Source organism: Glycine max, chromosome 4 (genome assembly GCF_000004515.6).
Source record: "Glycine max cultivar Williams 82 chromosome 4, Glycine_max_v4.0, whole genome shotgun sequence".
NCBI lineage: Eukaryota > Viridiplantae > Streptophyta > Magnoliopsida > Fabales > Fabaceae > Glycine > Glycine max.
The window spans coordinates 17,368,361-17,387,165 of NC_016091.4; the positions used below are offsets into that span (position 1 = coordinate 17,368,361).

At 36.9% G+C, this 18,805-nt stretch overlaps 1 protein-coding gene across 1 annotated transcript; it reads right to left on the reverse strand.

The window, feature by feature from the left end:
- Window positions 1-5,088: 5,088 nt before the first annotated feature.
- On the reverse strand, window positions 5,089-18,165 carry LOC100819116 (histone acetyltransferase of the MYST family 1). The gene is made up of 9 exons (XM_003522831.5): window positions 17,745-18,165; window positions 16,973-17,061; window positions 16,388-16,450; window positions 15,288-15,497; window positions 8,163-8,231; window positions 7,164-7,325; window positions 6,803-6,896; window positions 6,560-6,702; window positions 5,089-5,546 (listed from the first exon to the last, which is right to left on the reverse strand). The coding sequence occupies exons 1-9, from the start codon at window positions 18,013-18,015 to the stop codon at window positions 5,343-5,345; spliced, it is 1,305 nt and encodes a 434-aa protein (XP_003522879.1). The 5' UTR covers window positions 18,016-18,165; the 3' UTR covers window positions 5,089-5,342.
- Between the last annotated feature and the right edge of the window lie 640 nt (window positions 18,166-18,805).

An 18,805-nucleotide genomic window follows, 5' to 3' on the forward strand; every position in this document is an offset into this window, starting at 1 on the left:
AATCCCTAGACGTTTTTAAGACTTTTAAGGCTGAGGTTGAACTTCAACTTGAAAAGAAAATTAAGGTTGTCAAATATGACCGTGGTGGTGAGTACTATGGCATATATGATGGATCAGGAGAACAACGTTTAGGACCATTTTCACTTTTTCTCAAAGAGTGTGGAATTGTTCCACAATACACTATGTCGAGTAAACCTAGCATGAATGGTGTAGCAGTACGAAGAAACCAAAATCTTAAGGATATGGTGAGAAGTATGATTAGTCATTCCTCTTTGCCAGAGTCACTTTGGGGAGAAGCCTTAAAGACCACAGTTTACATCCTTAATAGGGTGTCAAGTAAAGCAGTTAACAAAACCCCTTATGAACTTTGGACTGGTAAAAGGTCAAGCATTAAACATTTGCACATTTGGGGTTGTCCGGCTGAGGCACGACCATATAGGCCACATGAAAGAAAGCTGGACTCAAGAACAATTAGCTACTATTTTGTTAGCTATGCTGAACGCTCTTGGGGCTATAAATTTTACAATCTCACCTTAAGATACTTTTTTGAGACGGGAAATGCGAGATTTCTTAAGGAAGTTGAGTTTGGGAAGGAAGAGAATATAAGAAATGTTGTTTTTGAGGAAGAACCTGTTATTTATAGTGATCAAGTCCTCGTACCTATTATTGTTCAAGACACAACTCCAGTAATAGAAGACAATGTTCAAACTATTGACATTGTTCCAGAACAAGACAATAATGAGGTTCTCCCTCAAATACCTTTAGAGCAACCTCAACAACCTCAAGAAGTGTCATTAAGGAGATCCATTAGAGAGAGGAGAAGTGCAATCTCAAATGATTATATTATATTTCTCCATGAACATGAGGATGGTGTTGGTTTAACAAAGGATGATCCAATCAACTTCTGTCAAGCTATGCGCAATTCTAACTCTCAAAAATGGATTAATGCCATGAAGGATGAGATGAAGTCTATGAAAGACAATGAAGTTTGGGATCTAGTCGAATTTCCTAAAGGTGTGAAACCTATTGGTTGTAAATGGATATTTAAAACCAAGAAGGATTCAAGGGGTAATATCGAGAGATATAAGGCTCGTCTAGTTGCTAAAGGCTTTACTCAGAAGGAAGGCATTGACTATAAAGAGACCTTTTCTCCAATATCTTCAAAGGATTCTTTTAGAACTATAATGGCACTGGTAGCTCATTTTGACTTAGAGCTACATCAGATGGATGTCAAGACTGTCGTAATAGTGACATTGAAGAAATGATTTATATGGTGCAACCAAAAAACTTTGTGTTAGGTGACTCAAAGTCCATGGTATGCAAACTAAAGAAATTCATCTATGCTCTCAAACAGGCTTCCCGTAAATGGTATTACAAGTTCCATCAAGTCATTACCTCATATGGTTTTGAGGCAAATGTAGTTGATGATTGTGTATATCATAAGTTTAGTAGGAGTAAATACATATTCTTGGTATTATATGTCGATGATATACTACTTGCTAGCAAAGATATAGCCTTCTTACAGGAGACCAAGAGATTTCTAACGAAAATTTTTGAAATGAAAGATCTTGGGGAAGTTTCTTTTGTGTTAGGTATTAAGATACTACAAGATTGCTCTCAAGGTATCCTAAGGTTGTTACAAGAAAGCTATATCAATAAAGTACTTGATAGATTCGGCATGAAAGATAGTAAACCAGGAGATACCCTAATAGCTAAAGGAGACAAATTCAGTCTCAAACAATTCCCCAATAATGACCTTAAAAGAACTGAGATGCAGAAGATTCCCTATGCATCAGCAGTAGGAAGTCTGATGTATGCTCAAGTTTGTACTCATCCCGACATATCATTTGTCGTAGGAATTCTGGGCAGATACTTGAGTAATCCTGGATTGCAGCATTGGAAGGTAGTGAAATGCGTAATGCGTTACTTGAAGAGAACAAAAGGCTACATGCTCACTTATCAGGAGTTTGATAATTTAGAGATCATCGGGTACTCAGACTCTGATTTTGTTGGATGTCAAGACAGCAAATGTTCCACTTCTGGATACATATATATGTTGGCTGAAGGAGCTATCTCTTGGAAGTCTGCTAAACAGACTCTTGTAGCTTCTTCAACCATGGTTGTGAAGTTCATTGCTTATTTTGAGGCATCTAATCACGGGATATGGCTGCGAAACTTTGTCACTAGTTAGCGTGTGGTCGATGACATTGAAAGACCATTGAAAATTTATTGTGACCATAACTCTACAGTTCTTTACTCCAACAACAATAGGAGTACAACCAAGTCAAAATTCATTGACATCAAGTTTCTGGTTATGAAGGAAAGAGTTCATAATAGGCGGATTTCCGTATAACATATAGGGACTGATTCCATGCTAACTGACCTACTTACTAAAGGTTTGGTACCTAGAGTTTTTCATGAGCACACTGCTCATATGGGTGTAGTTCCTAACAGTACCTTAGTTTAGTGGGAGTCCCATTTATGTTTTATATCTTATATTTTTCAGATATTTGTATTGTTTGGATTTTTTGCAAAAATAAAATTGATGTTTATCATTCTATTTTGAGCTTGTTTTGTGTGCAATATTTGTATTGCATTTTGGATTGATCTCTATAAAGAATAAAGTTTGGACTAGTTGGAAATAAACATGATTAAGATCGCATTGTATGTAATTTCCATGCCGCTTATCTATATTTGATCTATGTCATCGAGTATGAATAACAGTGGTGATCATTGTGGCTTAGTCACGCTGAATTGTGACGAAAACTACATTGGTTTCCTGTTGCTATATGAGATGGACTAGATTGTATAAAATGAGTCTAAAAGTAAATAGCATACGGTTGCGCGCCTAAAGAATTTTGTGATATAAATGTATAAGGTTAATACGAAATCCAAATGGGAGATTGTTAGTAATTTTATAATTCCTAATTAATTAATATGGATTACATATTATATTATAACATTTATATTAGTTATTTACATTTAGATGGGTTCAATATAAAGTGATATAATTCAATGAGCCCATTAAACTCTCAACAGAAAATTGATATGGGCTTAATGAGCGAAAACCAGTTTGGTCCATTAGGGGATAATGGAAACCCTAATAGGTTAAAACCTAAGGCATGATTATGATCCCCAATACACCAAAACAAGAAACAGTTTCTCCTTTCCCCATCTAAAGAGAAAATGAAGGTCTCATAAAGAAGAAGGTGATTTGGTTGAGGAAGGTCATTAAACCAATTGTTCGTGACAATTGTAAGATTTCACGGCGTGTTGATCAAGCTCTATGAATCTAGGTATTCCTTAAAACCTCTTGATAATCTGACGTAATGTGTTTTGGTGCTCATTTGACATTTTATAAGGTTTATTAAAAATTCCAACATAAATCTCATGATAAAGACAATGGATTAAAAAAAATTATACAAACTACAAAGTAACATATGCAAATAAATGTGTATATATTAAACTAAAAAATATATATATGTAATAAGATTTTATCATAGCTAAATCGAAAAGGTATCGTTGAATTCTGTAAATTTTAATATGCTTGTAACTAAATGTAAAAATCAAATATTATATGAATTACTATTTACTGCTAGAATGGAAAATAAATCTAGAGTGAAATTTCATTCGGGTAAACTTGACTAGGGACTTACTCCTTACTGCATAACTCAATAAAATTTGATTCAAATTAAAATGATACTTGAGTTCTTATCAATTGACATTGAATTATTTTATCATATCGCTTACATTTTCTTTGATCGTTAACCTAGTTGGTTATTGTTTATGGTGAAAATTCATTTTGATAATTGAAAGTAAATATATTGATTTTTTTTCACTCTTAATTTTAATCAACCACAAACAACTTATTTTATTTGGTGAGCCAAAATTGCAACTATAAGATCTTTTTTGTTAAATTAATAGTCGATATGACTTTCAACTAAAGAAATATGAGATAAATCGAACAAACATAAACTCTTGATGGAATAATGTATTACTATCGAAAATACCCATTTTGATTATATTCTTAGACAAATAGAAATGTACAAATTGATTGGTATTTAAAGTCACAAAAATAAACATAGTAACAAATTTGTAATGTAAAAGAATTTTGAAAGCCAATTGAATTGAAATGCAATCAATAATTAAAATGACAGAAAGGTAAAGTGCTTGAAATGTAAAATGAAAATTAAAGTGCTAAGCAATATGAAAATGGCTAGAAAGTAAAGAACAGCAAGTAAATAAATTTGAGTTTAGAGAAGAAATTGAGATTGAAAGAAGTATGAAGTTTGAAAAATAAATATAGAAGATGAGGATTGCATGAAACGGAAATTGATCAAAAAAAAGAAATGACAAAAATTGTAGATTACATCGAAGTATGGATTTCAACATACATTTCATCCTGATAACCAATAGTCATTTTCCTTGTGTGATGTGTTGATGTAAAGTGTTATGTGCGATCTTCGTAGTCAAGGAAAAATATCTATCATTGTGTCTATTTATAACTTAATTCGACTTAACGGTTGATTTACAAGATTTGTATAAATATACAACTTATTCAAATTAACTATATACAATGTTGACATATGTATCTTCACACTCCCAATAACCATCGTTGTATATTTAATCGAAACAACATGCTTTTGATGATCCTTATTTTCTTTTTTAGAGGAACATATGACTTCAATAACTTGTCTTTAGAGATACATCATCTTCTAAGTTCTGACTTCTTGATTTATCGTCAAACCAAATAAATTTTATTATTTTTTATAGTCATTCAAACATAACCACATGATCATATTCTTTCATTCGATTCGATCTCAATGCTTAGAAAATTTTACTTACACCCGCAACAGTTATATTACCTCTCGATTGATCCGTTTTGCTCCAAATTTGGAGTTAATTTCAGAAACGTTACACTGGCAGCTGCAGCTATAGCACGCCAAAGGATTCTGCACCAAAGATAAGTGTGCTCAAAAGGGTTATGACATCATGCAACCACCAATCTTAGGATTAAAATTTGTTAATACTAATACATCAAATGGGGTTGTCTAAGAAACGAAGATACAAACTAAACATATCCACAAATTAAAAAATATTTCCCTCTTGCATTCATCATTAGAAACGAAGATACAAACTAAACATATACCTACGGCTACGGTTCAGCACATAAAACAATCAGTTATGTTCCTATTCTCATCTTAAAATGTATTAAATCTTATTTGTAAAGACTAATACATCAAAGGGTTTGTCCAAGAAACCTAGCCTACATATACTTTATACACAAAAGCACAAGTTACATCACATCATAGTATTTCCTTGATGGATATGACCAATGACCATCAACTTTGTTCTTTATAAGGAGTCCAGATCAGTTTGCTAACATCAACCTCCAGGCCCCCTCTGCCAGCAGCTTTAAGATGGCGATCCAACACTTTCGGATCTGCGCATATAACATGCTGACCTTTCCTGTATTGAATCAATTCTAGGCTCTGCAGAGTGGTTAATATGTCTTCAGCTTTAATGGCAGTCATATCACTCAGTTCCTGTTAAAAGAAAAAAAAACTTTTTCAATTGAATAGAGCCTTGACTAATATTTTGGCTGAAGATCAGAAATATACATGAGCAAAGAATTAATCACCTGAGTAAACTGCTCCAGCTTGTTCAGTTTTTTAAATTTATTTCAATATTCATTAAAATTACAACATGCTCAATTTTTATTTGTTTTAATATTAGGAAAAAGAACTTTATGGCTCCTATCTCTACAAAGAGAAACTTAACAAGGGGCAATGGTTATGAAAAGCAGTTATAAATGCTTAACAAGATTTTATCAAAAGTAAATAATTCTTGAGCCAATTTGGTATCATGAAAGAAGCTAAAAAAAAAAAGAGAGAGAAAAACAGAAAAGACAGAGAATGTGATTTAAAAGAGGAAGAACAAAATGAACGAGTTATGATTGTCTTGTATCATCCTATGGAAAAGAAGGGAAGCATCCCTATATTTGGTTTCATTAAGGAAACGAATGAAAATGTATGTAATAAATGTTACTTTATTACCCTTTATCTAATAAAGTTAATTTGTTGGAAAGATAATTAAATAAGTAGAGGAAAAAGTCAGACCCAATTACAATTTCCTTTCCCTCCCAATCCTATCATATGCAAAATCATGTGGGTCCTACTCTCTATTTATTGAGTCTCACTATTTGTCCCAATAAATTTCAGCCAATAATAAAATGTGTTGAAAAGAATGCATTAGAACTTAGAATGTGTCGCTAATATTTTTTCTTAGCATGTTTGTTAGTCTTTTCTTTAGTTCTCTTTTGTGCATCTTTCTTTCATGTATGTGTGTCAAGGACTCTAATGGATAAACTATATTCCAGTTAATTAAAATCAGAGAAATAATCAAAATCCACATTTATCCCATAACATTAAATTGAACACAGACTAAACAATTAAATGAACTTTATTTTGAAAACAGAAAAGTTGAATTCTTCAATGCCCTAGAAGCATTAATAGTAACGAATAAGGCCTAGAAACATTAATAGAAACGAATAAGGTACCTTGATAGAAATGTTTCCCTTATGCTTCTTCAGAATGTCTAAGAGAACCCTGGTCCAATATCCTCTGTAGCTTAGCAGTCCAAGGTCAGAAAGAGGTCTTTCAGGTGTGCCAACTTTGCCCTCTTTTTTGGACAGCTCATATGCTGTTCAATGTTTGAAATTTCAATGAATTTCACTCACTTTATCACATATAGCTAGCAAATACAAAGAGACCCATTTATGAGAGACAGAGAGAAAGCTTACAGAATGCAATTAGAAATTTGCCATAGCCTTTCCTTTGGTAAGGTGGTAGGGTGAGGATACATGCCAAATTGTAAGATTCCTCAGAATGTTTTTCCTTTATCATAAATAAAAAGTTTGAAGATTAAATATATCAAAATTAGAACAAAGTTCATTTTTCATAATACAAATAAAATTAAGGTTTGTTAATGAACATCATTATTATATTATTAATATAAAGCATAGAAACTGCATGAATCAGAGGCAGTTTTGGTAGGCCATTTAGATCAAAAACGTAAGTTAAATGGGCATATTGGCAGTAAAATATTAAAAAATGAAATATCTTATGTCAAAGAAAAATAATGACATCACTGTAACATTTTACCTTGGAGAAATAGCCAACCATGTGACAACCTCGATCATCACATTCACATAAAACATAGAACAGAAACAGGTCTACATCATAATAGAGGGTCTTGTGATCAAGAAATAACTTGGCCAAATAACAAAGATTCTGCCCATAAACCTTGTTCTTTTTGCCATCGACCTGTTTCCAGATATTATAATAATAATTATTATTATTATAAGTAATCACAAAACTCAAATTATGATAGTAATCAATCATTAATAACAAAAAAAAATATGTATATATAACTGTTGCAACTTACAACTGTCAACCAGATAACACAACGTTCTCAAAATTCATTCATTTTCTACAATTGAAATAATTTCCAATATTTGAGCTTTGTAGCCAGTTACCCTTGACTTCATTTAGTTAAATAAATAAAAAAATTGTCTAAATCTTTTAGAAAAAGATAAAGAATTTAAAAAAAAATAGAGAGCTGATGCTCATCAAGCAATAGTTGAAGCCAGGGAAATTGGGTTAAGGGAGATCAATGCCTTTAAAAAAAATGAAGTCTATTAGAATCAAAGGAGGATAATAAATCCTTCAAGAAGAAAGAGCAAAGTACAAAACAAAAAAATGCAGAAAAGCAGCACAATCTTTGTACATGTCAGAAACAGAAACATCCTTCAAGCACCAATTAATATCATAAGTAGCAAAGTTTTAAATTGCGATTGCAGAGTGTTGCACACGCTGAGATTTGGATTGCAGTCAGTGGTTTGAATTTTCACAAGTTGACACATCATATTAAAATCATCTATATTATTTTACAAGATATTGTAACAATTTATAAAAAAAATACTAATAGAAGATATTTATAAGCAACAATTTTACAATCATTCATTACAAAATGACTCGAAGATAAGTGGCAAAAAAAATTCAAAATTCATTTTGAACTCGAAAAGTTGAACATAATGGAAGGGGTACAGGACAAAAAAAAAAGACCTTGTGATAATAAGAACATTAGTGTTAAAAATGCACCTCAAACATTGACAGTGTACCACTTCTGTATATCTCATCACCAGGGGGATGCTTAAGATCACATTTCCTCTGCATGAACAGGAAGCCAATGTCAGTGCAAAATTCTAAATTGGTGCTTCGCAATTTGCATTGGGTATATATAAAACTGACATCTTTTTCAACTTTTTTTGGGCCCTAGTAGGGAGAGCAAAGAATAAATACTAATAGAGGCATTAGATAGACTATTTCAAAAAAATACCCTTGCATCAATCTCCAAGTGTTCAAGCAAATAAATGAATTCATTTCAATCAAAAAGGTTCATTTTCAAATAAATAAAAGCAACACCAAATTTTAAAGATGACTAAATGATTATATAAACACAATCTGGAGTAAAATTTCAATGGCAAACAATACAAAACCACAGCATGAAGTTAGATTGTTTGGAATCCCATAGAATGCTACAACAAATAGAACTGTTTTTTTTTTTTTTTTGCACAGCAAAAATCTGATATTATTAATAATTGATCAGTACTAGGTGTACTGAAATATATCAAAATATACAAAGACAGAAATCTGCCAGCCCCAACTACATAAGATATAACCACAATAGGTGGATACCCATACAGCAAAAGAAAACCCCTAGGACATTTCCTCCTTTAAGCTAGTAGACCATTGATTAAAATGTGTATGGAAATCTTTCTCCATGCAGTTGATCCAAGACCAAGTGTGAAACAAAGCTTCGTCCATGACTTTTTCGGTGCTGAAATTCTGGTTGTTAAACACCAAGGCATTTCTATGCTTCCAAATAGTCATGGATAGAGCTATCCAGAAAGCTTCCCATCAGTTGTCTGCATTGCTTTTCCCATTCCATTGAGAGAATTGCAGAAAATGACATTTGGGTTCAATAGGGAAAGGACCCACCCTATTGACCCATCTCAAACTCTCCCACCAAAGATGTCTAGTTTTCCTGCAAGAATACATGATATGGCCAGCAGTTTCCTCTTCCTGATCACAAAGAGGGCAGTTATAAGAGGGCAGCTCCACATGTCTCCTCCTTAGATTATCCCTAGTAGGTAGTCTGTTCTTGAAGATTCTCCAAGAGAAAGCACTTGCTCTTGGGGGAATTTTCAGTCTCCAAATAATCTTGTAATTGCTGTCTTCAGTAATAGAATTGCCCTCATCTTTGAGGAGATTGTAGGTTGACTTTGTGGAGTAATAACCAGCAGGATCAGCCCCCCAGCTGAGAAAATCCCGACTTGAAGGTTGGATCTGAACAGCCTCAATGTCAGCCATGAATGTTGCCACCATATCAATTTCATGGCCAAAGAAATGTCACCTCCATTTTACCTTCCACTCCCATCTACTACCAATTAAGAGGCCCATTGAGTTGCTAGTATGATTCTGCTGAGTGCTCACTTGATATAGGGTTGGGTACTTATCTTGGAGACTTAAAATCATCCTCCCTCCACTTGTCTTTCCAGAACTTGATTTTGGTCCCATCACCCACCTTCCACTTCAAGTTATTGAAGATGCAATTTCTATGATGCTGTTGGAAAACATATCTTAAATCCCTCCACCAAGGAGAAAAGTCAGCTCTGTTTCTGCCATAGCATAACACATTCCACCCTCCATATTTGGACATTAATATTCTGGCCCAAAGCTGATCCTGGTTATTTGCCAAGTCCCAACCCCATTTACCAAGCAAGGCCTCGTTAAACTTGGACAAGTCTTTAATCCCAAGCCCCCCTTTGTTCTTGGGAAGGCAGATAGTATCCCAATTTATCCAAGCAATCTTGGCTACCTCAGAACCTCCTCCCCAAAGAAAGTTTCTCTGAATTGAGACTAGCTTTTGCACCACTTTTTTAGGAACTCTAAAGAAGGACAGCAGATAGATGGGAAGAGCTGTTAATACAGAATTAATGAGTGTTATCCTTCCTCCCATGGAAAGACATTTCTGCTTCCATTTACTAAGTTTGAGTTCAAACTTGCTAATGATAGGCTGCCACACATTCCAGCTTTTGGATGTTGTCCCCACTGGGATTCCAAGGTAGGAAAAGGGGATATCCAGCTGACCACAGTTGAGAAAAAGGGCTGCCTCCCTACACCAAGCCTCTGATTTCCCCATGCACCCAAATTGGCTTTTGGCATAATTAATCTTGAGACCGGAAACCATCTCAAAGATTCTAAGGATAGATTTCAGGACTCTAATATTATCCGTAGTTGCAGATCCAAAAAACAGCGTATCATCTGCATATTGCAGAATATTAATCTCCTCCTTTTGAATCCCCACTTGATAACTGTGGAACATGTTCTTAGAGATTGTTGTCCTCATCAACCCGGTGAGTCCTTCGGCTACTATGTTAAAAAGAAAGAGGGCAAGGGGATCACCCTGCCTTAGTCCTCTCTGCGGCACAAACTCCGAAGTGGGGCTGCCATTAATTAGAATTGATATGGTTGCACTAGACAAACATCCATATATCCATTGTCTCCATTTTTCACAAAAACTCATCCTCATCATCATGTAGTTTAAAAACCCCCCAAGAGACCGAATCATATGCTTTTTCAAAATCCACTTTGAAGATCATACAAGGATTCTTTTTAGATTTGGCTTCAGCTATAACCTCATTAGCAATCATCACCCCATGAATAATATGCCTCCCTTTCAGAAAAGCTGTTTGCCTTTCATCTATTAGGTGAGGTAATACACGAGCCAGCCTAGTAGCCAGGATTTTGGACACTATTTTATAGACACACCCTATAAGAGAGATGGGTCTATAATCATTAAGAGTCTGAGGGTTAGTGGTCTTGGGTATGAGGGCTATGAATGAGGCATTGCTTCCTTTGGGAAATCTGCCATTGATGTAGAACTCATCCAGGAACCTAGTAAAATCAGGTTTTAGAGTCTCCCAAAACTGCTTTATAAAATTGAAATTAAAGCCATCAGGACCAGGGCTTTTATCTCCTCCACAAGCCCACACTGCTGATTTAATTTTCCCTTCAGAGAATCTAGCAATAAGGCATTCCTTGTATCCTTGGCCAAGGGAAGAAAAGTGTACTCCATCCAGAGTTGGCCTATTTGGATTCTGCTCTGAGAATTTGTGTTTGAAGTGGTTTAAAACTGCAGTCTTAACTCTATTAGGCTCTTGGACCCACTCACCTGCAATGTGCAGACCTTGAATAGCATTAACTCTCCTTCTGTGATTGATCACTCTGTGGAAATAAGCTGAGTTTCTATCCCCTTCTCTTAGCCACTTGACTCTTGATTTTTGCCTCAGCATGGATTCATAAGCAAGTGCTGCATTCCAAAGCTGTTCCTGCAGAGATTTCTTAAGCTCCACCTTAGCTTGAGATAAAATTGAAGCATTGCTACCAGCCTCCAAAGCATTTAGCTCCTTCTTTAAATTCCGAATTTTAGAAGCATTAATAACACCATTTTGTGAGCTCCACTGCCTTATACATCCTTTAATGAACTTCAGTTTCATCTTTAAGGCATAACCACCCCACCCACTAGGGTGATAATTGCCCCATCTATGAGACACCATTTTCTGAAAATCTTTGTCCTTCAGCCACCAGTCCATTATCTTGAAAGGTCTAGGCCCCCAATCAACGGTTGTAGACCTCAAAAGGATGGGGCAATGATCAGAAAAATCTCTATCAAGCACAAATTGGGTAGAATCTGGCCATTGGGACAGCCATTCATCAGATAGAAGAAACCTGTCCAGTCTACTCATTGCAGTTCCATTAGGTCTATACCATGTGAAGTTCCTCCCAACAGACCTGACCTCCTCCAAAGCCATATCCGATATCCAAGAATTAAATTCAAAGATGCATGTTGAGTTCCCCACTGAATGAGATGAGCTGATCCTCTCATGCTGGTGTCTTATAGAATTAAAATCACCCGCAATACACCAAGGGCCATCATGAAAAGAAGGTTTAAGGAGTTTAATCTCTTCCCACTAATCTCTCTTTCCCTGTAAATCACATGGAGCATATAAATTAGTGATGCAGACCCTTTTGTTTTCTTTAGTCCACATTCCTTTCAGCCAAATATAACCTCTTCCCACTACCCTTCTGTCCACCACAAAGGAATCATTATTCCATAAACACAGAAGACCTCTAGCAGCATTAGTAGAGGGGACAGCCTCCCATGAAACATTACCATCTCCCCACAAATATTGACAGAAGGTTTTGTCTATGGACTCCTTTTTAGTTTCCTGAATGCAGAGTATGTCAACATTGTTGGCCAAGGTTAGCTTCTTAATGGCTGACCTCTTGACTCCACTACCCAGCCCTCTAGAATTAAAGGACAAAATATTCATGAGTCAATGTGTTTCATTCCCATCACTCCTGTTGGTGCATTAAAACCACTACTAATATTGGCCTCTTTCATCATGTTATCATTACTGTTATTATTCTCAGCATAGGATACCCCCAAGTGTCTAGCAATCTCCATGTGAAGGGCTTCCTCATTGTCTGAATGAACCTTGTTAAAACTACTATTAGGGGCAGGACTGTGAGGTGGACATTGTAGCTTAGGAGTCAGCCCCTCTGGGTCTGAGATATGGATGTCCCTCCCTTCCATTTCATCTGTCATACTGTTTTCATTGATGGAATTTCGTGATACAAGCTTTTTCACATTGTGACATGAATCTGGGCTACATTGTACATGGGCCTCGTGATTTACTGCTCCCCACTCCTTTCTTCTAACATACACCTTGAGGGTTGAAGAAGGCTTAATCCCCTTTTTAATTGGGCTTTTGGTTACCAGGCCCAGAGTCTGGTCCGAAACTTCCCCCACCTCGGCTGCAAAGTCCCTTTGATAAGGGCACGTGAAGTTTGAACCATGTTTGACCACTGGAGAGGTCTCAGGGCTAATAACTGAAGGTTCATCCTGCATTGCCCAAAGGTTATTGGATTTTTTAAAAGCAGGCTGGAGTGTGTCTTCAACGTCTACTTCCAAAAAAAGCTTCTGTTGCTGGCTAGGACAGAAGGTCCTAGGTTCTGCCATGCCGACAGGTTGCATGTCCAGACAAAGTGGACCGTTGCATTCCCTCTGGCCCGCGTCTGCAGGTGTCAGGCCAGCAGCAGTTGACAGAGGCTCGTGACAGTGTTGGGATGACACCTCAGCACCTGTCATGGTCTCGTTGTCCCTGCATCGAGGGTAAAGTCCCATGGTCCGTCGTCTCCGGCGGCAGTCCGCCATAGACGGCGATGACCAGGTAGAGGAACCGCCGACAGGACTGCCGGAGAAACGATCAGGAGAGAATCCATGCAAAATGTGGGTGTTTGGCTCCACATCAGAATCTGCTAAGGCCGTGGAAAATGGTGATGGCGGGAACTACTCCTCCGCCAGCTCCCGCGATCTTCTTCCCCACCCAGATCCCAGCTCCTCACGCAAGTCCAGAAGGTATTGGACTCCGTCCACCAAGACCGACATCGTACGCGCTATGAGCGATTTCTCTGACGTTCGAACCAGGACCCGCACAATATCTACCCTCAACCTCTCCTCCGTCACCCCGTCGAGCTCTACTAGTTCACCACAAACCGACACGATGCTTGCAAATGTGTCTGCGTCCCAAGCCATCAAGGGTACCCCCCATATATGAAGCCACGTTAGACGATAAGAAGGCAACATTGCCGGCGCCCATCTCTGTAGCGGTGAGAAAGGAGTCCCGCCGTGCGTGTGTTCCTTGTAGTTGAAATCATTAGCTGCTTCCTCCTCCAGGCCATGGAGAATGACCATATCATCGCCCCAATACGACACTTTGACCTCCGGTCCGAACACCCCCCGAACCTCCTCATCCACCCTGTCAAACATGCCTTTGTTTTTTAAGCGCCCCACCCAAGCATTGTCGAGCCACTTGGTCTTCTCCCTTGACGTCTGGATGTTTATATTGCCTGCGTTGATCCCTGTTTCCGCGATCCTAGCCATCGTCTCTTGTGTTTCTATCCATTCCTTGTTTCGGTTTGTCACCACTTCCACGCATGATTTGATCCTCTTGGACGTAGGGACTTGATGTGTCAACTGTTTATGCGCGACAGGCTCCATTGTCTTCGTGGCTGTTCTTTTGTTCAGAGCTACTGATGTCTCTGCTACCTTATTCCCATCCCTCTGGAACTTGGGCTTGTTGACAAACATCTTCATCCCATGTATATAAATATGGTTGTCAAGCCTTCTTTCCAACCTATCTTCATCTTCTACTCCTTTGAAACGCACAAAGCCATAACGATGACCTTGTTTGTTCCTCTTCTTCGGTACGAATACCTCCCAAACCTTTCCCCAGGCTTGGAATATCTTCCAGAGGTCTCTTTCACGGACCTCATCAGGGAAATGGGAAAAGTAGAAGGAGGTGATATCCGCCCTGTCCCTCCACGTTGTTGATGGGTTTTTTCCTCTAAAGGTGATCTGGTGTGAGTCTTTCTTGTCAGCTATGCCCTTTCCGAAAGCTGGAACGGTCTTTGAATGGGCCTTTCTCCTCCTGCTCTTCACTTGAATCCATTCTCCCTCCTGAAGGTTGACGCAGGTGCCTCGCTGTTCATCCTGAAGGTTAAGGAAGTTGCGTCTCTGGTCGTCGTCCACTTGTGGGTTACGGTTGTCGTCGTACTTGCTTCTTCGTCTTCCATGACCACTCCGGCTGCAATCTCTGTTAGTTCTTCCACCACGAAGATCGCGTACCCATGGGCGTCCTCTTTCTCTCACTATCTCTTTCCGCCTCTCTCTATTTCTCTCTCTCTCTGACTTGCTCTCTCTCTCTCTCTGCTTCTCTCTCTCTCTCATTCTCTCTCTTAAAAGGGTGTTTTTCTTACCTCTCTAGTATCAGTTAACTCTTACTGTTTCCAAACAACACAACAAATAGAACTGTAATGAAGTATAAGCATAATAGATGCAGATTATGATCAATAAAAACCAAGCTGTTTTGAATAAGGCAGTAAAATTGCTATCGGTAAATATTTGTGGAGAAAAACAAACTTTCTCCATAGTTAAGTACCTTAGTTTTTAAAAAATAAATGAAAGATTAATAAAAAAAAAACTACATACTGAACAACTCAGCAAAATCAAGGGTCACTTGACTAAAAAAAGAAAGTCAATGATACACAAAATAAAGAAAAATAAAGTGCAAAGGAATTTTTTCAGGCACAGCTCACCATATGCCTCTGAAGCTGTTCTTTGCGTTTCATGAAATTGAGGCAAAACTCACAAAAGTACAGCTTCAAACAGTCATTGTATTCTGGTGGGAATGGGGAGAAGTACCATGTCTCAATCTCATATCTTCCAAGCTCAATAGTAGCTATATTTTTCACTTTGGTAAATTCCTCATGTTCTCGCAAACTGGCAGCATCAAGCTCCTCATGTCCCTATAATTTAAAAATAGATACATATTTTAAAATATAAGGAACAAATCGAGAGTGAAGCAGGAATAATTTGACCAGCCAGTACTGGTTTCAACTTTTAAGTGCAAGAAAGCAATGATCAACACCAAGCTCCAACAAAATAATATCACAATTACATATTTCATGAGACTTCAATCAATCTTACGATAAAAGGTACTGGTATGTAAACAAGTTTAGTGTTTTGGAAGCTCCTAAGCACAAGATGTCTTAAGAGTATGTTTGTGAGCACTAAATTTTTTTGGAGAATTGAGAAACAGCTTTTTTTCGTGAAAAAAGCTGTCAGAACCATTATCCATATATGTTTGGCAATTGTTAGAAATTCAGGTTATGATCTTCGATTTTTTCGTTTTACGAAGGAAACAGCTTTTTCAAAACAAGCAAAATTTTAGAGCTTATGACTAATAACTTCATACACAATTTTGTAAATTTACTACAGAAAAAGCAATTCTTTTATACAATCCAAACAAAATAGATTATTTTAAAATCACTTTTTATCTCTTATCCACATAAAACTTATTTCATATAATCAATAATAACAATAACTGATTATGTATACATAATCTATTTTTTCACAGCTAATACGAACATGCACTTCAATGCATCATTTTGAAGTATCACTCAAATACTGATAAGTTATTCAATGAAAACAGTGTAAACAAAGAGTTGTGCCAGTGCAAAAATTAGCAACCTATAGCATTCAATTTATTTAATGACAAATAGTACCTACTCACCATTGAAGCACATCTGCACATGTACAAAGAGACAAAAGGTTTGAAGCATAGCATGTGTTCTGTTGTGTGTATCTGTGTCTAACAGCCTATGCTCATGTTATAACTGAGAAGTAACAACTCTACCTCTACATGTGTCTCATCAATCTTCCTCTTTTGGTGGCGAGTCATCTTCAAACCTGTTGCACCCTAGAAAATCATATGTCCAATTTCCTAAATTAGTTCAGTCATAAAGGGAATCCATATTTTGAAATAAGAGTTAAACATAACAGAGAAAGTAAACACCATTCAAGATATTAAAATGAACAGCCAGTACAAGTGACTACAAATGTATACTTAATGCCAGCCACCCAAATGAACATGACTACAAGTCGTTAGGATACTAGTTTTTTTATTATTTTTCTGTCTACCACCATGCACCCCCCAAAGAAGAAACCAATGAAAAGAAAGGAAAGGATTTCGATTTTAGAATAATAACCAGATATTCTAAAAGCTTGGCTTTAAACATAACACAATGGTGTCATTTGATCCATGTAGCCAATCCAACCCAGTGGAAAAAGACCTTTGCTGTTGTGTTTGTAAAACAACAAACAGATGTTTGAACTATATTATCACTTTTTCTCAGTAAACCTCCTCATCCATCCTTCAAAAACTAAATAGATGAGTCCAAAACAATGCTGCCGTGCAATTTGGAGAATGTATAATCATTACCTTCTCCTCCACTTTCTCATCAACAACAGCCTCCACTGAATTAAGATCCAACTGGTCAAGCTTCACCCACTCATCAAGCCTCCTATTGACTACAAAAAAAAAGACTGAGCAGTTATCATCTTATCACCCCTGCCTACACAGTAAACAGAACAAATAGTGGATAACACATTGGCATCAACCACATTGATACCAAAACAAAATGGTTTTATCTTGTTCATTTAAATATAACATTATTTACCAACAAAATTCTAAGAAAATAGACAACCACGCAACCCCTGAAATTTAAATTTTATTTTTTTTATGCTCTTTTATTTCCATGAAAGCAGTTATGGCTGCCCTGCCATCCCCTGATTGTGAAAACACCCCCACCCCAAGCCCAAATTATTCCTTTCTTTGTAACCTACTAACCTGCAACTTTTCCTGTGTAAAACAAAACCCAGCCATAATCCACACGTCCCTAGTGATAAATTCATAAATAATAACTCAACAATCCAAGTTCTTGTCAATGTTCCCATAACAAAAGATTCGCAGTGAACCCTAATCATGATAAGATATCAATTATAATCATAGCCACCGACATAATATTCACTGTTAATCCAAAACAAAACACCATACGAAAAAATCAATTCAAATTGTATCTAAACAAACCCTAAATCAACACATGCCCCAACCAAAACCAACCCTCGGAACCACAACACGCCAATCCAAAACCCTAACGGTTCACTAATTCATTCAAATTGAAGAAGAGAACGAGGATTCGAAGGGGTCTTACACTCAGTGTAATGGACGTAGTACTCGTAATCGTTGGGGATGACGTTGGGAACCTTGCGGCGTTCGATGACTTTGACGGGGTGGTACTTGTTGTCCCTCCACCGGCACATGACGCGCGTGCCCACCTCCAGTGGGAGCACCGACGATCTCCGCCGCTTCGATGCGTCGGGCTCCAGCGCCGCCTCCGCGCCGTTGACGGAGGGGGATTTTCCGTTGCCGGCGGCGGGAGCGGAACCGTTTTCCGCGGCGGTTGGGGCCTCGAGTGAACCCATTAGAGAGACAGAGGGAGAGAAACGAATCGAACGCTAGTGAACTGTGAACCGGACGAAGAGGGTGGGTTCAGTTTTGGGATTAGACGTGACTAGCGAGTGAACGCAGTGTGTGAGGTGAGCGAGCCTATCAAGAGAGAAAAAAAACAATTGAAATTGAATAACGATAAATAGATGTTTAAAGTTTCAACAATTCAAATGCTCAAAAAAATTCTCTTTTTGACATAGTGTCATAATAAAAATTTTAAAGCAAAGTTTATTAATTAATATTATGTTTATTATTATGTGTATTTTTTTATTATTTTTTTAAGTACTTATTGTAATACTACGCTTGCATCGATTGAAAAAAGGAGGGAAGATGAAGATTAGGGGTGGGAATAGGTCAGGCCGGCCTACAGGAGCCTACGACCTGGCCTACATAAAATCTGACCTGAACTGACCTATTTAATTAAAAGGTTAGGCTCAGACTTTTTTAAAAGCCTATTAAATTAAATAGACCAGACTTAGGCTTATTAAAAAGTCTTATAAGTCTGATAGACCGGCATATATATATATATATATATATATATATATATATATATATATATATATATATATATTATTTTTTGGATACAATTAATTTTTTTTTAAACTATCAGACTTTGATTAACTTCTATTCCTATAATCAAGAACTTTAGTTACAATTTAGGTGTGAGTCATGTGTCCTTTTATATTCCTCATTATTTTGATTGACTTTCTTTTTTTTAACTTTCCTATTATATTCCTATTCCATAAAATATTAAATATTTATTCT

Coding starts and splice junctions, on each gene's coding strand:
- LOC100819116 (XM_003522831.5), bottom strand. CDS start 18,015: ATGGGTTCACTCGAGGCCCCAACCGCCGCGGAAAACGGTTCCGCTCCC. Junction 15,498..16,387: donor TTGATGAGACACATGTAGAG/GTAGAGTTGTTA, acceptor TTTAAATTATAG/GGACATGAGGAGCTTGATGC. Junction 7,326..8,162: donor GTACACTGTCAATGTTTGAG/GTGCATTTTTAA, acceptor ATCTGGAAACAG/GTCGATGGCAAAAAGAACAA.